General features: G+C 42.7%; 1 protein-coding gene across 7 annotated transcripts in view; it reads left to right on the top strand.

The window, feature by feature from the left end:
* Positions 1-20,959, top strand: part of NBEAL2 (neurobeachin like 2) — a 134,789-nt gene that overhangs the window by 33,071 nt on the left and 80,759 nt on the right. For 6 of the 7 annotated variants that reach the window (XM_063452839.1, XM_063452840.1, XM_063452841.1 and 3 more), the window contains one exon: positions 19,413-19,501. In XM_063452839.1, the coding sequence (XP_063308909.1) occupies positions 19,413-19,501 (89 nt within the window). Of the gene's footprint in view, positions 1-13,108; positions 13,185-19,412; positions 19,502-20,959 lie in introns of those variants that run through there. The other variant, XM_063452838.1, reaches the window with a different exon arrangement.

Genomic DNA, 20,959 nt, shown 5'->3' with positions numbered 1-20,959 from the left:
ATAAGTGCAAGATAATGCATCTTGGACGTAAAAACCCAAGGGCAGAGTACAGAATATTTGATAGAGTCCTAACCTCGACATCTGAGGAAAGGGATTTAGGGGTGATTATTTCTGAGGACTTAACCCCTTAAGGACACATGACGTGTGTGACATGTCATGATTCCCTTTTATTCCAGAAGTTTGGTCCTTAAGGGGTTAAAGGTAGGCAGACAATGTAATAGAGCAGCAGGAAATACTATTGGAATACTTGGTTGTATAGTGAGACAGGGGCCGACTGACAACTCGGCAAATCGGTCATGGACCGAGGGCCTGTGAAACCATGGGCCCGGTGGCACAGCCATGCTCCAGCTGGGGAGATCAGAGAAAAGTGGAAAGGCAAAATAAAAAAAATAAAAAATCTCTTTGCCCAATAGGTTGCGGGGCCCCTGAGCATGCGTGGGATAGGCATAAGGTTATTCTAGACTTACGATAAGGCCAGAGACTAATGAGAGTATTTAGAAAATTGGGCAGTCTGTGTATTCAGTAATTGCTGTTTCTGTGCCTTTGTTTCGCAGTCGCTGTTAGATTTTTGGCTTGGAAAGGAGATTTAGCGGAATGTTTTATTTAAACTAAACTGTTTACTAAAACCAATATATCGGCATACCTTTTAATAAACATGGAATCTGTCAGTGGGGAAAATCTATATCTTTTCTGGTCAGTGTTTTGCAATCTTAGATTTCCGTTAAACTCGTAGTTTAGTGAATATTTTAATTTTTCCTCTTTTGTAAGAGACATATCTTCATATAACGTCAGCTTCATGATGCACAATTATATACTGGGGATATTTAACCTTTTTTTTTTTTTACAGAGGCCTGAGTTTGCTTGGATTCATAATGGATGAATTAAATGAAAGTCCAATTCAATATGTTGACTCATTAACCATTCTAAGAATTGAGCGTTCTGTAAATTGGCGTCATTTTTTGCTAGTGCTGAGTGTTCTCTCATCTTGCGCAGAGCTTTATACTTGGTTGTGGTTTAATGATTCTTTTTAGAGCTGGTGTCAGCTGACGGGCGTGGGTCGTATAACGTGTACTGTGAAATCAAAATTGGGCGTTATGCACAGAATTGTCAGCAAGGAGTGAGCATTGTCTGGGAAGAAGCCGCAGATATTGTCTTCTTTTTTTTCGCATCCTGGGTTGACTGCCCAAAGGCGGCTCCCTCCCTTACCTGTAAAATGAGCCGCCACAAAGACCAGGAGCTGCTACGATTTTGTCAATTATTCAGCGAGCTTCTCATATAACGTTGTGTTTTGGAAGCTGAGCTAGTCGCCCATTCACGCCTTGCCTGCTATCCATTCGTGAAAACATACAGGTCTTCATGATTAACAAGGAGGGGGTCATGCATTTATCATTAGTTGGATGGGAGTGTGCATAGTTTTCTTTTTCTTTCTTGTTTTGGAATATCTTTATGTACAGATTTTTTTCTCATCTATTTTTTTTTTTTTTTAAATGTATTTTTTTTTTTATATAAGCTACCATCTCCTCTGACTCTTAAAACATTATAGTTAGAGCTTTTCATAAACTGTGACTGCATTTTGTTTTCCGCAAACCAGCAAATATTCAGTTCATAGATGTGGTGAGCCCTAAAGAAATTATTTGAAGAAATCCAAAGCGTTATTTTATTTATTTTTTAAAATCGGTAATGCCAGGGTTGAGTCTGATATATAGTTGTCAAACTGTTTTTATTGGCCCAAATCTCTGTATTGTCGAGCAAGCAGTAAAAACAAAACACACATACGGCAAACTTAAACAAACAAAAAAAATCATGACAATCAGCAACTTGTTAAAGGAACACTTCACACACCTAAAGCAGTTTAGCTTGCTAAATGTAGTGCTTTATATGTGAAGAGCGTGTACTCTTATTCCATTTTACAAAAAGTGCCGTTTTCATTTGAAATTGGCATTTTTATAAATTAACCTCGTCACACCCCCATGGCTGTCAATCAGACAACCAGTTCTGTTACTTCCTGGTTTGGTTAGCTTAGTGAAGCTGAACTGAAGAGGCAGCAATTGCCCAGAGCACCTGCCTTTCAAAGACTTCTAATTGAGCTGCACTGGGAAGTCTGTGATTGGACAGCCACAGAAAGTCTGGGCGGGGTTAGCATAATTAAATGTCTGCATGTTTTCATACGGGGTATATCTACTACTGTTTTTATTAATTTTGTTAATTTTTTGGGGGGCAGTGGAGTCTCCCTTTAAATTAACAGTACACAGCAACTGTACTGATAAATTTTATTTATATATATATATATATATATATATATATATATATATATATATATATATATATATATATATATATATATATATATATATATATATACACAAAAATAATTAGATTCCTTGCACTCATGCTGAATACTCATAGTAGAATGTAAAATTTACTTGCCGGGTGCAAGTCCTATGGGGATGTTGAAATTCACATAACTGATAGAAGAATGGGCTGCACTCACAGTCTTCTGATACAAGAATTATTTATTTCATCTAATGAAAAATCGACGTTTCGGTCCACACAGGGACCTTCCTGAGCGAAACGTTGATTTTTCATTAGATGAAATAAAGAATTTTTGTATCAGAAGACCGTGAGTGCAGCCCATTCTTCTATCAGTTATGTGTGTGTACCCCCACGTATGTACCCCCACATTTCTGACTTTGCTCACATATATAGATTGTAAGTGTGTTTTCTATGTATATGTATATAATACATATATATATATATATATATATATATATATATACACATAGAAAACACACTTACAATCTATATATGTGGGGGTACGGTTGTTTTTTTGCCCCAGGGCTTCCATTGTACCCAGCCTGCTTACCAAGCGTTTACAATAAACTGTCTCTTACCCCAATGCTGCTGTTTTTGTCACAAATCATTAAATGACAGGTCGAGCAGAGTGCAGTATGAACTGGCCAGCCCAGTGCGCCGTCCAACCCACCTGTTTGTTGGTTTTTATTTTTTTTACATTCTTTATTTTTGCACAGTACAACAAACCAGTGTGCAGAGACATTTTCAGAGAATGAACAATAGAACATCAGCATTTAGATCAGATCAGAAAATGTAAGAATCCAGCACTATTTTATATGTAAAACGTGCTAAGTAAGTCGCCAGTAGGTAGGAGAAGAGAGAAAAATGAACACTGCTGAGTAAACTGACAGACTATGAGTGTAGATAGAAAGCCACTGGGTTTATGATTAAATCATGAAATAAAAAAAATTAGGAAAACACATGAAATAGAGGGTTTGAGAAGCGAAGCACGTAGGGCGCTATCACATTTTGCTGCAATAATAGCAGGTGGGCAGTGTCCTGTGTGGCAGGAGGCTTGCAAGAGACTTCATCTGATGCCACTGGTAGACCATACGGGTTGAGTCAGTTCCTTGCCAGGACTGGCCTCATTCCCCTCTAATTCAGGGTTGTGCAGATTCTGCAGCTCCAGGCCTTAAAGGGGGGGCTGGAGCCTCATTTCCATCATTCCCCCATCCCCTGGTGGCGGGATCTTGTGCCCACAGGGTCCCCAATACTTGGGACCCCCATGGGTGTATGGACAGCTGTCCAGACTTTGCTCCGGGTGCGCCCCCAGCCCAGAAGAGGAAAAGGTGTTGCAGTCAACTTCAGGTCGTTGCGGAGTGGCAGAAGGGGTGAGTACCCAGTTCGGTCGCTGAGTTGGCGCCAGAACTCCTGGCATATTGCGTTAAAGCGGGCTTCAAAAGACTCCCTCCACTCCTGGCTCCAGAGGTCTTATCGGCTGGGCTGCAGCTCTTACACGGCGGCCATCTTGGGCACACCTCGTGGGTCTCAAAGCACTCGTCGAGATTTCCACCTTTAATTCTGTATGCCCCAGTGGGGACCGGGATAACCCCCACCAAATAGTGCACCTCAAGGTGCTCGCTTAGCGTCGGGATAATGGTGGCTTCTTCACGCCTCTGACACGGCAGGCTCGATAGACCGCAAAGTTAAACAAGGCTTCTGCCCGGTCCACAGCACCAGTCTGGATCCCAGAAGGAGCACCAACAGGCTATATCAATCCTCCTGTGGCTGGGAACCTCCGATGGCCGGTATTGTAGGTTTAATTGCTTAATATAAGCCCAGTGTGGCAGGAGCTACTAAGGAACACGTCCAGCCAGTATCATTGTCAGGCTCCCACCAACCAGTTTTAAACCATTACGTCCAGTATTACGTTACGGAATCTGTAATTATTAATTAATCAGTTTAATGATTAACTGATCTGTTTTATGATGTGTTTTTACATATAAACTGGTTTGTCTTATTTGAGGAACATGTTTTGGTCTTTAAAATGCTAAATCCAGCCGGAAAGAGAGAGATCGCTCGGGGAATGAGGAAGCCAGGTGTACATGGAAACGCTTCTTTTCTCGGGAGAGTCAGGGATTGCCTGCTAAATGATTGGGCCCCAGGAGGCCCCATACCTTTCTCCATGCCTGGGAAGGTTGTGTGGTGGCTGGGAACGTATAGTGGGAGAACATTTTTTTGATTTGTGAACATTTAATATAAATATTCTATATGTGTGTGCTGTGCTCCTCCTGACGATTCCCATCCACCACTGCTCTTACCCTCACTCACTACCCTTTATAGGCATTTATATAAGTTGATCCAGATCTCCCCCTCTGATGGCAAATTGTTTGCTAATAACCAATTCACTACAATGTGTTTATAGTGAATTAACCCATTATGTTATTTCCAAGCCTTTATACTGGGCCTTTCTGTTTCTATGTAATCGCATAAAGTGGCATTCAGGGTATTTGTACACTGCTGTGGGGAGAGGTAACCAGACTGGGGAACAAAACTCTGTGTGTCCTGAATTAGAGATCAGTCCAAAGATTGAGGAGCAGATTGCTAGAACGAGGGTGAAAAGGGTTTAATGTTGACCCCTCTTTGTGACGTTAATTTGGAGTCTCCATGTGAATATTGTCTTGCGCTGTTCTGGAGACTGGTTCTTTTTAATTTCCTGTCCATGTGGGTAATGGCTGCAATAAAATGTCCCTGTTTAATTAAACTCCAAGGGGATGGTGTTTGTGCAGACCGTAATGAGGACACGGCATCTGGCTGACACGTTACGGCAGCAGAACTCTATTTTTTTATGTCGTCAGCAGTCCGGGGTTTGTTTACGGAGCAGCGTTGTGTTGGCGTCTTCCCTTGACCTGTGGCCCTCTGTGTACCTCAAGACATCTTCATAGGAGAAGCCAGAGGACCACACGTTAGGAACGGCCCCGTAGAAGGCGTCCATATTGATGGGAAATAAATGCAATAAGTTTTGGTTTTTATTATTTTTATGAACTTTCACAGTTGAGGTATTCATCGCATATACCGGTACTTTCAGTTACAAATGATACGTTGTAGATGACGAAAGTCCGTCCTGTTTTGGCAATGTAAATAGTTAAATGTTTTTTGTTTTCTGACACCTGGTTTACGAGGTTCCTTATTCATAACTAACATTCAAATACCACTTCCCTTTTCCCCCTATTTTAATATTATTGATGCTGATAGTCTTGGAGCACGCCAAACTAAACAGTAGGTACCATTCTTCCATGCTATTTAATCTACGTGATGAGAATCCTCCTGTTTTAACCCAGATATCACAGTGACAGACCAGTGTTCTCCCCTCAAAACCCTAGGCATTAACCCTTTGAGAGATCCAGGTGAGAAGATCCCAAAACACCGCTTTATCAGGCTGCGTTTCGATATATAGAGCAATATCAGTATAGAGGATAGTGGTCTCCCTCCAACAGAATTAGGAGTGCCTTTAACAGGTTTTAACTTTCATTTTTATTTTGTTTTGGTAAAATATTGTAATGAACGGTCTAATGCCCTGTGATAGGGGCATAAGAAAATATCCTGATCTGATCTTTGACTTAATTTGTTTAATTTTTTATTGATAGAGAGAGCTCACAATGTAACTGATGGTTTTACTGTATAATTGATATAATGTACCTCCTGTCTGTGTTAAACCAGGTGAAGTCCTGCCGGGAGTGTGCCTTTAAGGTATTGTACTGCCGTCTTTCTGCCGATGTTTTACGTTTCATACAGCATCCGTCGCTCGCTTACTGTGATGTTACAGAGGAAATGACATGTTGCACGATACCGCGGTGATATTGTTCTGGTTGTGATACAAAACAAGATTAGAACCAGGAAACTGAATGTTTTTGAAAACATGACATATAGATTAACCCCTTTAGGACCATGGCAATCTATTAACTTAGCACATTTTTCCCCTTACATATTCTAAAAAAAACAATTTAATGGTCTGTAATTTTTTATAGCATGTCACTCAGTGCGGTGTCAGTGATAGGCTGAGAACGTAAGCTGACGCTCTGAGCCCATCACCCACCGCCAAGTGAACAGCTTCCGCCTTAATGCCAGGGATGAGCGGACAGGTGCCAATAAGTGGACTTTGGGGTTAAACTGGTTGAAAACGGTTTTACCTTATAAGGTAAGCTGGCGCCCAGGACATCCAAACTCCTCTTTTTGGGGCCTAGGTTGGTCCTTTAACGCTCTGGCAATGTTGTAGAAATTGTTCTGTGAGATTTATCTGTGTGGGGCTCTTAGTACTCTGCAAGACCATATAAATCCCTAACTCACCCCTCTGGCTCACACAGAGAGCCAACACCTTGAATGAGGGAGTACATGTGCAGATACTGCCCTAGGTTAGGCTGTCAACAGACCAACGGCAGCCACGGTATGGCTCCTGTTACCTTATTCAGGAGTTCCACTCACCACGTATGAAGTGTGGAGCCACCAGTAGGGCTAAACTGCACTTAACCCCTTAAGGACACATGACATGTGTGACATGCCATGATTCCCTTTTATTCCAGAAGTTTGGTCCTTAACCCCTTAAGGACCAAACTTCTGGAATAAAAGGGAATCATGGCATGTCACACATGTCATGTGTCCTTAAGGGGTTAAAGGGTTAAACAAAAAACATTCTGGGGTATTTTTAGTATTCTTTATATAATTTTAAATCAGGGTCATTTCCATCCTGTAACTTCGCTTTAATTCAGGTCGGTATTCTTAGATTTCTCTGGGCTTGGCTGGATCTCTCCCATAACTTTAAATCTTACTGTTGGTAGAGCAAACAATAGCAGAGATTGAGTGCATGTGGCAGCCTTGGAATGTAGCTGATAATCACAACGCTACGTTTAACCTCTTCCTATCCAGCGCTGGCTGCACACTGGGTGCTAACTATTCTCCAGGCTGGAGGAGGGCGTTTTTGTACCAGGTTGTTGGTTATCTTATCTGGTTTGGGAATAAACTTGAAAAGCGCCCAAGATGCAGAACATGACCTTCCTCTGCCTCTCTCCTCCAAGGGGGGTGGATTGGATTAAAACCTCCATGAGAGTGAGGAATCATTGGGCTATAAAGGAGACCAGGGGGTTTACTAAAGTAAGAATTGTAGGGAATTCAAAGTGAATTTCAAATTTAAAAGAAGTCAGGGCACCATAACAACTTCAGCTAAATGACATGAGCTCCCTGGCACTTCCTTACCATTACGGGTTAAACTGTTCATAAACTGTGAAACCCCAAACTTGGCTGTCCAGCTCCAATCTTCTCTGCCCCTGTGCACATCCGCCTTTAGAAAATCAGGTAGCGAAACCATGGACTACCACCATTCTCAATCCATATTTATTAATGGGGAGCTGCTAACTGAATAAGAGTCAGCAGCACCCCTGCCCTGTGGCACTCTGTGGCTTCCTCTAGCTAATTTTCTGAAAGTGAATGTGGGCGAGGGCAGTCAGGAACGGTGCAGGAGAGCCAACTTTGGGGTAATCCCTAAAGGTAAGGATGGGCTGGGGGCCTCCTGGCACCATAACAACTTTATTTTAATGAAGTTGTTATGGTGGCCAGAGTATGTATTCCAGGCCCAACTAGCTGACATGGATAATATTTCAGTTCTGGCCATTTTTGTATTACATTTTATATTCACGCTTAGTTCCTGACTATCCTCCCTGCAGTGAGAATCCCTGTGAATGTTTTAAAGTAAAATCCTGGCACAGGACGGGTAAGGGACACAATGAAGGCGAACATTTTGTACATATTAGATTTTGTTTTCAGATAAATATAGTAATTTGAAGGCGTTCATACAATCTGGAATAGGCCGTGACTTATTCAGATCTAGAACCTCACGTCAACTTGATCAAAATGGGAATCTGGCGTGGGGTGCTCGATATGTGGAGTTCTCACAGCCAGTTTGAGCTGAGTGAGACACAGAGCTGACACTCTGTGTAGTATGACGGTATACGTGCAATAGAGGGGCAGGCAGAAACCAGCTCTCTGAGGTCATGTTTGCTGGTCACAGTTGGGGTAAATTGCTGACTTGGTAAAACTCAGGCCATATCAAATTCCCGTGGAATTTTTGGACATTGTCAAGTTATTTAACTCACAAATACTCCCTGATACGCTCTGTCCAACTACCAACTCAAAGGGGAAATCTGGTAAACGCTGCAAATGGCAAATACGCTATCTTTTGCCCCAGTGTGTGCTGGATTTTAAATCCGTTTAACCGCCTTAAGGACACATGACATGTGTGACATGTCATGATTCCCTTTTATTCCAGAAGTTTGGTCCTTAAGGGGTTAAAGAAGGTTGTGTGTAGTGAGTACATCGTACAGGACAGTACACTGAATCTCTTCATTGAGATTTCACCAGCTCCGCACTGGATGAATCCCCTGAATAAGGGACCGATTGACTTAACAGTAATGAGTCCGTTAGTGCTCCGAATTAAGGACTAATTTACTAAGCAGTGAATTATATGAATACCGATTTCTTCTTTCCTGAGAATATTGTGGGCATGTTTTAATAGAATACATATATTTTAATTTGTTTATTTTGTTGTATTACTGTTTCAACACCCAGTGAGATTGCTCTGGTGTATTAAGAAGTAAGAAATTGTGTTATTTTAGGGTGTACGCGAGTAAAAACGGATGAAATACCAGAGACCCCAGCCTCACACTGTATATCTCGATTATAAGGTGCGATAGTAAAGAGACTAAACTAAGCAAGTAAAAAGAGGAGAGTATAGGATTCGATCTATACATTGATCGGTCTATTGTGCACACGAAATATCGTTATTAGTTGAAGATTGTTGCTGTATGTCTGCATGCATCGCTGCACCCCCATAATCCTGAGGGCAGTATTGAGGAGCCCGCGGGCACGGTGGGCTACCGCCATCTGCTTTGTGGGAATATCTACTAATAGGCACTGGTGAAGTTACATTACATTGTATCATTTCTATGAAGTGTGACTGGGACCCCAATTATAGCTAGAATATAACATGCTGCATGGTTCTAGTGTTTAAGCATTGGTTTGGTGCCCGGGTTCAAAGGTCTGTTTTTGGTGATTAAAAATAAGGCAGTGTTGATGTTTTTTTAGTTAAATATTTGAATTCTTCCTGCGTCTGCTTTTTTTGTGTTTAACTATATTTTAATAGAAATGGATGAGCCGTTCCAGGAATGGATGTAAACACGCGCTGCGTTCCACTGTTTATAAAGGAAGATGGAACCGTTAAAAGTGGATGTTTCGGAGATAGTTTTGAGTGTCGTGGCTGATCTAGCTTTATTTCGTTTTTTTAAAATTGATATTTCTAAAATTAGATTTAAAGTGACTCCGTCAGCATTTGGGATCTTTATATATTTTGTACAGAACCCCGGTGTTGGCTACTCAGTTTGCAGCGTGTGGGCGCAGGGCAAGGTGATTCTTATTTACCTGAAGCTGTACCGCGACGCTACCACCATCTTCACCCAGTAAGTCCCTGTCGGCCTCACCTGCTGGGAGGCCATGTCTGTGTTGTGCTCTTGCACATGCGTGAGATCTATGGAACATCCCACAACACAGTGGAAGTGTCCATAGATTATACATCGTTCCCCACAGCCATCAGTAGTGACAGCTGGGGGGGTCAGTAGGTCCGCCTTTTGCCAAGTTTCGTCAGGCGTAGGGAATATAAGACAAAGCAATCCCTATTTTTTTCAGCGTATGTATATAAATATATATATTGATATAAATCTGACGCAAATTATGGCTTTTAAAGTGTTTTTTTTTCCTTCTTGTAGCTGGTCTATAAACTATTTTGGGGTGTTTTATGCGATTTTTGTGATATCTGTTTTTTGCGAAGTGGTTAAAACAAAAAGTTTGTGATAAGATGAACTTTTATGTCAGAATTAGATAATCCGAATAAATCCCCAGTCTAACCAAGTTGCATCGTTTCTATCTGAGCAGATTTGGTATAAATGCCCGAATTGCATGATTTTGGTTTGTATTTGTGTATTTTTGCGTAGGCCATGTGCGACTGGAAGTCAGTGATGTTTTATTTTGGCGTTCTAAGCAGCAGGTAATTCATGTAACTATTATTTTGTATATTTTTGTATAATTTCGTTTATTGCAGTTTACTTCCCATGTTTATCAGATTTCCTGCTTGTTTACGCAATTCTAACCCTACTAGAACAAGATATACAGTGCTTTGTAACTGTGACTACTGATCACAGCCTGGCCCTTATTTCTTAATCACACCTTAGACTGCAGGGTGTTGTTTAACAAAGAGGGGGCGCTCTCTCTCCTCCTTGTAAGCATTGTATCTCTGTGTCCCGCTGGTTACAATGGCTGACGTGTGAACTCTGTCGCAGATAGGGGCTGTGCTGACGAACTGCACCGCATCAGCACACTAAAACCACAACACCCTATGCGTACCCTGCTTGTTCATCAGATTGCTATCACCGAGCACTTTTTAATTCGTTTTATTCTCAGGGTATTGTCATATCTTTCCATTTCCTCCTGTTTTTGTTTTTGTTTTTAGAAACTTTTTTTTCATCTCGGTCAGTTAATATAACTATTTTTAATTTCCTATTTGTGGGAAATTTCAGTTATTCTTCAAATTCCTGAGAAATCCTGCATTATATATTAATGTCAGGATTCACTCTAGCCAATGCATTGAATTGAATAAGCATAGGTTTCCATTGGTGATTCAGCTCAGTAAATTGGTGCAAAGTGCGCAGTCTGCTCAACGTGTCATTGGGCTCAGAATCAGATCTGAATGAATATTTTATTTACTATTAACAATTAGTTATATTTATTATAGGCAACAGCTTCCATCTATTGATATTGCAAAAACCTATTTTCTGATGTCATTTTCTTACATTTTTGAGAAGTGTCTGTTGGCCAGTCCATTGTGCCCAATATGAAATCAACTGCTACCCTTCCTATATCTCCCTTAGCCCGTAATGCCTCCTCTGGAAGACTGTTCCAGGTACCTACTACCCTTTCTATATCACTGTTAGCCGTTATTGATTCCATTGGAAGCAATAATGTTTCAAACATTGATTTAGCTATGACATATTGGCATTTTCAAACCTTACCTTGAGTTATTCAGAAACAGGTTGATATCCAATTCCTTAATCCATGAGGTTTTGTGTCTGTGTCTTACATTCAGAAGAGCAGATTGTATGTTGTGTATCTGGCCACACTCCTGTTCAGGGGAGCAGATTGTATGTTGTTGTGCACCCGGTCTTACTCATGTACAGGGGAGCAGATTGTATGTTGTTGTGTACACTCCCGTTCAGGGGTACAGATTGTATGTTGTGTACCTGGCCATATTCACTTTGAGGGGTGTAGATGGTCTGTTGTGTACCTGGCAACACTCACGATCAGGGGGGTTGTGTACCTGGCCGCACTGTTGGTTGTGTACCTGGCCGCGCTGTTAGTTGTGTACCTGGCCGCGCTGTTAGTTGTGTACCTGGCCGCGCTGTTAGTTGTGTACCTGGCCGCGCTGTTGGTTGTGTACCTGGCCGCGCTGTTGGTTGTGTACCTGGCCGCGCTGTTGGTTGTGTACCTGGCCGCGCTGTTGGTTGTGTACCTGGCCGCGCTGTTGGTTGTGTACCTGGCTGCGCTGTTGGTTGTGTACCTGGCCGCGCTGTTGGTTGTGTACCTGGCCGCGCTGTTGGTTGTGTACCTGGCCGCGCTGTTGGTTGTGTACCTGGCCGCGCTGTTGGTTGTGTACCTGGCCGCGCTGTTGGTTGTGTACCTGGCCGCGCTGTTGGTTGTGTACCTGGCCGCGCTGTTGGTTGTGTACCTGGCCGCGCTGTTGGTTGTGTACCTGGCCGCGCTGTTGGTTGTGTACCTGGCCGCGCTGTTGGTTGTGTACCTGGCCGCGCTGTTGGTTGTGTACCTGGCCGCGCTGTTGGTTGTGTACCTGGCCGCGCTGTTGGTTGTGTACCTGGCCGCGCTGTTGGTTGTGTACCTGGCCGCGCTGTTGGTTGTGTACCTGGCCGCGCTGTTGGTTGTGTACCTGGCCGCGCTGTTGGTTGTGTACCTGGCCGCGCTGTTGGTTGTGTACCTGGCCGCGCTGTTGGTTGTGTACCTGGCCGCGCTGTTGGTTGTGTACCTGGCCGCGCTGTTGGTTGTGTACCTGGCCGCGCTGTTGGTTGTGTACCTGGCCGCGCTGTTGGTTGTGTACCCGGCCGCGCTGTTGGTTGTGTACCCGGCCGCGCTGTTGGTTGTGTACCCGGCCGCGCTGTTGGTTGTGTACCCGGCCGCGCTGTTGGTTGTGTACCCGGCCGCGCTGTTGGTTGTGTACCCGGCCGCGCTGTTGGTTGTGTACCCGGCCGCGCTGTTGGTTGTGTACCCGGCCGCGCTGTTGGTTGAGTACCTGGCCGCGCTGTTGGTTGAGTACCTGGCCGCGCTGTTGGTTGAGTACCTGGCCGCGCTGTTGGTTGAGTACCTGGCCGCGCTGTTGGTTGAGTACCTGGCCGCGCTGTTGGTTGTGTACCTGGCCGCGCTGTTGGTTGTGTACCTGGCCGCACTCATGTTCCTTGGTAGAGATTGTCTGTTTGTTATGCACCCAGTCAGTGTCGTGGTTTTCTTGCACAGATAACAGAGGAAGTGTCGCTCTCGTCTGCTGTGACTTGGCATTTCCTTTTGCTATAGCTTATGGCTTTTTTTTTTTTTTAAATCTTCAGTCTTGCTTTCTCAAGACATCTCTGTCACCTACTTGTGCTTTGTGTGTGTGTTCACAAGGTCCTGCGTCACGTACGGTCCCACCAGCCCGGTGTGTCTATGGTTTGACTACTTCCCTTGTCCATCATTCTCCAGCAATGAAACCCATGGAATGGACCATAGCATTGCACCTGGCTCTGGGAGAGGTAAACTGCTTTACTTGTTTTTATTATCTGTTCTTTTATTACACAAAACAAACGTTTGTTGTATCAAGATTAGATCTACTCTCTTGGCTGAGATCCATAACGATTACATTTCTACACAGATCTTCAGTTTAAACATTACAGTTTGTTTTTAGAATATAAACTGATAACTGCTCAGGCCACATGAAATATGTACCGTAGTTTTTTTTTTTTTTTTTTTATATTTTTGTATTCTTTTTTTCCCCACTTTACACGTGGGAACTTTTTCTTTGTAGCTCAGTCAGGTATCATTTACAGTTCCTTAAACCTGGCCTGTATGCCAAAATGATTTTTAGCCTGCCTCCTGATTTTGTATGGTAGAGGTAGGCGACATGTTCTGCTCTTAAACCAATGATAAACTGCAACTGCCATCAATCTTGGCCATCCTTTGCTACGAGGTTGGCTGTCTTTACACTTGAGTTCTCCCAGGCCAGGAATAGTCTAAGGTTGGCACACCTGGTACAGAAAGAAAACACCCAAGTCGCTTTTCCAGTCTACAGAAAAAGCATTGTTGGCGTCTAGAACTGCTATAAATTGGGCTCGTTGAGTAGTGCTGTATGTTTGCTAGGGGCGGTTTATGATGAGCACATTTTGTCAGTCTTGTTTTCCAGTTATTTGGAATAATCTTTTGTTTGTATATTTTTCACTAACCTCTAACCCTGTAATTGGGACTTGTCCAGGTTTAGGGGTTGGTAATCTTTTTATCTACCTGGAATTCAGAGTGGGTTATCCTAAATATCACGCTTGTCAGTGAAACGTGAACCCCATAATATCTGACGGAGTGTTCCTGTAAGCACCCAGGACGTTCCGAGGGCACCGCACTCCCAGGCCCATGCCACACCGCTAGACATTTAATGCCACTGTAAGTGCCCTCTGCTCCAGCCTCAGACTAAATCGTGGCCCCTCCAGTGAAAACAAAGTGAAACGAATTGTGGTTTAAGAATTTGAATGAGGCTCGCTGTAGCCTTGGTGCTGTGTGGGGTCACAGTGGATAAACTGACATGATGCAAGGCTCTCTGCACTGATGGTAAACGGAACAAGATTTACAAATGTGTAACGTTCCTGTTTTTTTTTAATTTTATTTTTTTTATACAGGAATCTAATATTTGTAATCAGTGAGCTAATTGGTAAAAATATTCCATCTTTTCTTGGTATTTTTTGTATTTCTTCTATAACCTTGCAGATACACATAACATATCAAATCATAACGTATAATAAACATACATACAATTATATGTGGATTGTTTTAAAAAGCTCTATAAACGAGTGGAGGGCCAATCATTCCGCAGATTAATGTACAATTCAAGTTTCACATGTTTTCTAAAAAATGTATCCGATTTCTGGCAAGCTGGCTGTAGAGATTTTTGGGTTTGCTTTGCGCACACGGTCTGTTTATATTTTTTCGCTGTTGAGCAAGCAGGATGTAAAATATATTCATTCCTGTGCTGGGATTCAGATGGAGGATTGATTACAGTTTTAGATTCTCCCAAAGTCTGGCTGTTATTTGTTAGGTGGTGGATTGAGACGTAGCTTGTTTTGCTGGTATGTTAAGTTCTGTATTTTCTATAAGTGTGCTTTCAGAGATGAACATAACTATAGATCTTTGTAGTCCTGTTCTCCTCGATGGGGGATTGTTAATTGGGTATTGATGAGCCTGTTGTAGGGCAGCTGATCAGAGGAAATACATTTTTGATTGGCCCTTAGATAGTCGCCCGTTGAGTTAGGAAGGAGGGAGGAAAAAAATGAAAGGGTTAAACGGTTACTCCAACCAGAAATCAGTGTTTTAAGAAAACATTTGTTTTGGTTGGAGCAACCCTTCCTAGCCTGCCACCACCTCCCCCCCCAAAAAGGCTAAAACATCTGTTCCCGCGTCAGTTCCAAGTCCGCTCAGGCTGATCCTCCTTGGCTGCCCTCTCTTCCCCTCGCTGGAGAGGTTAGGGATGGTGTGCTGCCAATGTCTGTCTAGTTGAGACGCCAGTTTTGCACAGAATTGATATTATCCAGCCCAGGACTTGTATACCAGGCCGGCTAATGAAACCCGATTACGGATAAGCAAGAGAGAAGAAGCCAAGCCTCCCATAAACACCTGAAGAGTTTAACTTGTATAAAACAAACTTCGTGATCTCCGTTGAGCCAGTAAGGGTGCGCTCCTGCTGTGCCCGCTTGGTATGTAGACAGGCTCGCTGTCTGTGGGAATGCTTGTTACATGGTATCGAATAGGATATAAAGCAGGAAATGTCTCTGCCCAGAATGAATCCCCTTTAGAGACCCGAAGACCCCAACAATGTAATTACCTCCCAATCTCCCCTTCTGTTCAGTGCTCAATGTGAGTGTCTTTTGCCAGGATGGAGTACTGTTAGATGCGCTAACTTTGTAGCTGTCAATCCCTTTAATAAGACGTAACAAAGTTATATCATAACTACTTCTGATTTATGTCCCTTTCCTTTAAACAATTCCAAATGTGCGATGACCCACCAGGTCCTGAATGAACCCCCTCTCCCACGGTTTCCTGGTTATTTGGTATTTAGAGGGTGTTTTCGTTGTACCATTGCAGTGCCAGGCCCCCAGAGTGTTTTTTTTTTTTTTTCAAATTCTTTATTTTTATAGTGACATTGGTATTTCTGCGTATAACACATCATCAGTTACATTACAAGTTCCTTTGTTGACAATGGTATGGGTACAATTGGCTCTGGAACATACCGCGTCCGCGGTTTAGGTATAGTTTCTCAGATTCGTTAGTGTTAGCTAATTGGTGTCACTGTTATACATTATATACATTGTACATAGAAATAGTACAATGAGAAACGACAATAATCATAAAAGGAGAACGACAAAAAGAAAGAACATATTAAAGGTGCACGCTATAGAGGTGTCTAAGTATAATCGGTTAAACCATGTAGTATCCAGCCCGGAGGGACGAGCCACGTAGTCCAGACCTGTGCTCTGAGCGTGGGGTATCCACCTCTGTAACATCAAACACTGCTCGTTGGCTGGATGCTCAATGAGTAAGTCCTCCCGATGCTGCTGATGAGTGGACTTAGTCTGTTGTCCCTCATCATCTCTAGTATGAATTAACCGAGGGGGGGGGGGTGGATAGTCTGGGGGGGGGGGGGGGGGAGGGAGCGGATTCCCATGGTGAGCATCGGAGCGCCGTGCAGGAGGTGTTTCACTTTTTACCAGTCAAGTGTGGTCCCCCAGAGTGTTGTGAACAGAGAATGTACAAATATTGAAACTGTGCTCCTGCTGGCTCCCCCCTGTATCAGAAATATCTGTTTAACCCCTTCACCTAAATCAGCCTTCATTGTGTTTCTCACCTACCATGGTTCTCAATGAGTTAATCCCTTTCTGAGATATTCTGAATATTATTCACACATATCTTATTTCCGATCTGCCTTTTAAAACCGTTTAGAATTTATTAATAATTTTTTTATAGTGTACATAGTGTCTTGAGATAAGGAGATGGGTCTGATTCATGTCTTGCTGTTGATATTTATCATCCAACCATATACAGAATTCATTTTCACATTGTTGCTACAACCTCATTTAACCCCTAAAATGCTGGTGCTTTGGGTCCACCTGTGGGATGCCATATTAAAGGGATACCATGGGGACCATAACCACTACAGCTTATTAAATGATTGCTGTTCATTATTTTACTACAGATTCGATATATAGTAACTGCTCATTGTATCACTGTGGCGCGTGATACCTTTAGTAACTCGTTGTTGTTATGGTGCATGGATTCTTTGGGTGCATTCCTTCTGGTTTTTGTTAAACCAGTTTTGGTTGAGATAATGAAAAATTCCACTTCTGATAGAAATTCCTCCAAATCTAAAATGTCTGTGATAGGCTGCGCCTGCAGATCTACGTTGTGGTTATGGTGTTTGTTTTGTCCCTGTATATTAAGACCATTGCATTAATATTATTTTTATTTATTTCAGCAATCTTCACTAAATCGAATTTTCAGGAATTTTTACATTTCAGGCCAAAAAAGCAAAGCTGCTATTTTGGGCTTTAATGTGAAACAGTGACTTGCCATCGAATTCTCGAATAACCGTGCGCGTGTGTGTGTATACTTTTTTAGGTATGTTGCATAGTAGATGATCATATTATTGTGCTACTTGTTTTATTTACATTTTTAGTGGACATATGGTGGGGTTTATTCACTAAAAATTGAATTGTAAACATACAGAATTTGAGCCAAAAGAACTGACTTGTGGGCTTGCTGTTGTAGCATCATATTGGTGATGTGGTTTTCACTTTGCTACAATGTGTTTTTTTTTTTGTGATTTTGTGGTTCCGTATATTTACCTTCCTGTGCCAGTTTGGCTCTCTAGGTCTTTAACCTGGTTGTCCGATTTATTTTATCTGTGACTTCGAAATTCCCCCTGAGGTTTACGGTTAGTGTAAAGAGGATAAAACCACAAAATGGTTATTTTTTATTACAACTGTTGCTGGGAGGCAGTTCCATGTGTCTGCCACCCTCTAAGGGGATTTTGTTTTTAATTCTGTCTATTCTGCTGAAGAAACAGGTTTTGCTTTTTGAGCCATTTCCTTGTTTTCTGTGTTGGGGTTGCTGCCCATACTGGGAGTATTTCATTGGCTGCAGGTGATGTGTTTTGAAATCCCTGTTTACGCCATCGCAGTCGGCCATGCAGGGACTTGTTCCAGGACATCGCTTGAGAAAACACCGGTTTTGAGCAATATGCATCGGGAAGACATGCTGTAATCTGCACTGAGCTGAGAAATAGCACTTGGGCAATATCCTGGGTTTGCAGCTGGTTCTAGGGTCAGAGAACAAACCTGACTCTAGCTGGAACCCCTGTTAAATTTAATGTAGTCGGGGCTCATTCATAGCAGTTAATGAAACTGCAAAAAAATGGGGACAGCTTGGGGACCCCTGACACGTCTCTACTGTTATCACGGTGATATAAATGTTTGTTAGGGAGGAATGAGCGGTGTCCTTAGACGGGTGATTTTGGAGAGGGGTGTAGCTTACAAATATCTGTGGGGTTTACATGCATTCCCTCATAATAACCCCCCCCCCCCCCCTACAGGACCCTGCAGAGCTCAGTGTTTTATCAGCAGAGGAGTTCGGGATTCCACCAACTCTCCATAAATGTACGCTTTGTGGTCTGAAGTCAGCAAGGCCTCGGCTGAGGGTGATGTGGAGTAAGCACTGACTGCCTGGAGCGGTAATGGCTAACTCTAGCACTGCAGGGGTACGTGGGCTACATTTCCTATTATACTTAATGTGAGCTTAACAGGTTACCATCGATGGCAGGAATGCACTTTGGAAAACTATGAAAGTATAGGGGGCCAGCAGATAACGCTGAGTAAAACGAAATGCTCTCGCCAGACAGGACAGGTGCGGTGCTCACCCCTCCTACCTGGGAGATCAGTGACTGCACGAGGCTGGTCTGGGTCTTACCAGCTGCCTGCGCACACAGTCTGGAGCAGATTTACACGGTGTTCCACCAGATATCACTCACAGCAATGTTCTAATTTGTCTTCTCCAGCTGTGTAAGGGTTAATAGCCACCACGAGGCAACTGAACATTCGCAACATGTCTTTAAGATCTTGCTACTCGTATTTCTGTCCTAATAGTAATTTATATAGTCCGTTAAAAAGGCATGAGCTAAGCAAAGTCCACTCCTCTTATTTTTGTTTTGTGTATAAATGTTACAATACGTTACTAGGGACATTTACTAAAAGTTCTGTTTGGCACCCATAATCCTTTCCTGGCGACTGTTGAGAATTTCGATAAATGCTAAAGGGCCGTTGGAGGTGACCTCGCTATATCACTTACATGTGGGTACTCCTATCATAATCCACATCAATGCAGGTCACCTGAGTGAGACTTTATTGAAAGCTTTGTCGTCGTACCTGTAGGATAAATCATCCGTAAAGAATTTTTTTTTTTTTTAACGTCTTCTCACCCCCCCCCCAGTCTGGTCCGTATCACCATCAGTCTGGTCCGTATCGCCAGGGTAGATTGTCGGCAGGTAGTTCAGCTGTGGGGATCTGATACATTTAATTTGACAATGAGCTTTGCGGCGCTGTGTGTAAAATATGAGTGCGTTCTAGGAGAATATGAGTGCATTCTAGGAGACTGGTTTAAATAAAATGAAGATGTCCTCATTCTCGCCTGCCGAATGCTTTGTCTGACACCTGGCCTGTGTTTTCTTGCAGAAAGATCTCCATTACTTACAGCAGTGGTTGGAAGCGTTTGTGACCAGCTTTGAGAAGATTATCACCGTTCACACATTAGAACCGAGAAGGTTCGTATATTGTTTAAAGCCACACTGTAACCTGTATTCAGACAACTAACCGTTAACCTGTGTTCAAGCAGGTATTTAAAGGGAACTCTCTAAGAAACAAAACCATGTGTATTGCTTGCATTGCTTCTGGTGCATAGAGGTTCCTGGTCCAAGTCTCTCGTAATTTTATTAATTAAAGCTCCTGTGATATGCGCACTTCCTAGCTTTAATGGATAACCTAAACACCATAACCACTGCATCATGGTGTAGTTGTTATGGTGCCAGGAGTCACATGTTCCCATCAGACCGTAATGTATGAAACCGTTTAAAAATCATTTGGCCCTTTCTTTACTGCATCAAGTGATCCGGTCCAGATGAGGCAGAAGTTCACACTCAGTTCCAACCAATTGTAGACCGTATTCCGTGTAGACCAGTTCCAACCAATTGTAGACCGTATTCCTTGTAGACCAGTTCATACCAATTGTAGACCGTATTCCTTGTAGACCAGTTCATACCAATTGTAGACCGTATTCCTTGTAGACCAGTTCATACCACTTGCAGACTGTATTCCTTGTAGACCAGTTCATACCACTTGCAGACTGTATTCCTTGTAGACCAGTTCATACCAATTGCAGACCGTATTCCTTGTAGACCAGTTCATACCAATTGTAGACCGTATTCCTTGTAGACCAGTTCATACCAATTGTAGACCGTATTCCTTATAGACCAGTTCATACCAATTGTAGACCGTATTCCTTGTAGACCAGTTCATACCAATTGTAGACCGTATTCCTTGTAGACCAGTTCATACCAATAATAAACCGTATTCCTTGTAGACCAGTTCATACCAATGGTAAACCGTATTCCTTGTAGACCAGTTCATACCAATTGTAAACCGTATTCCTTGTAGACCAGTTCATACCAATAGTAGACCGTATTCCTTGTAGACCAGTTCATACCAATTGTAGACCGTATTCCTTGTAGACCAGTTCATACCAATTGTAGACCGTATTCCTTGTAGACCAGTTCATACCAATTGAAAACCGTATTCCTTGGAGACCAGTTCATACCAATGGTAAACCGTATTCCTTGTAGACCAGTTCATACCAATTGAAGACCGTATTCCTTGTAGACCAGTTCATACCAATGGTAAACCGTATTCCTTGTAGACCAGTTCATACCAATTGTAGACCGTATTCCTTGTAGACCAGTTTATACCAATTGTAGACCGTATTCCTTGTAGACCAGTTCATACCAATTGAAAACCGTATTCCTTGTAGACCAGTTCATACCAATTGCAGACCGTATTCCTTGTAGACAAGTTCATACCAATTGTAGACCGTAATCCTTGTAGACCAGTTGATACCAATTGCAGACCATATTCCTTGTAGACCAGTTGATACCAATTGTAGACCGTATTCCTTGTAGACCAGTTCATACCAATTGCAGACCGTATTCCTTGTAGACCAGTTCATACCA

Source organism: Pelobates fuscus, chromosome 4, assembly GCF_036172605.1.
Source record: "Pelobates fuscus isolate aPelFus1 chromosome 4, aPelFus1.pri, whole genome shotgun sequence".
Classification (NCBI taxonomy): domain Eukaryota; kingdom Metazoa; phylum Chordata; class Amphibia; order Anura; family Pelobatidae; genus Pelobates; species Pelobates fuscus.
This window is presented reverse-complemented; position numbering and strand designations above follow the sequence as displayed.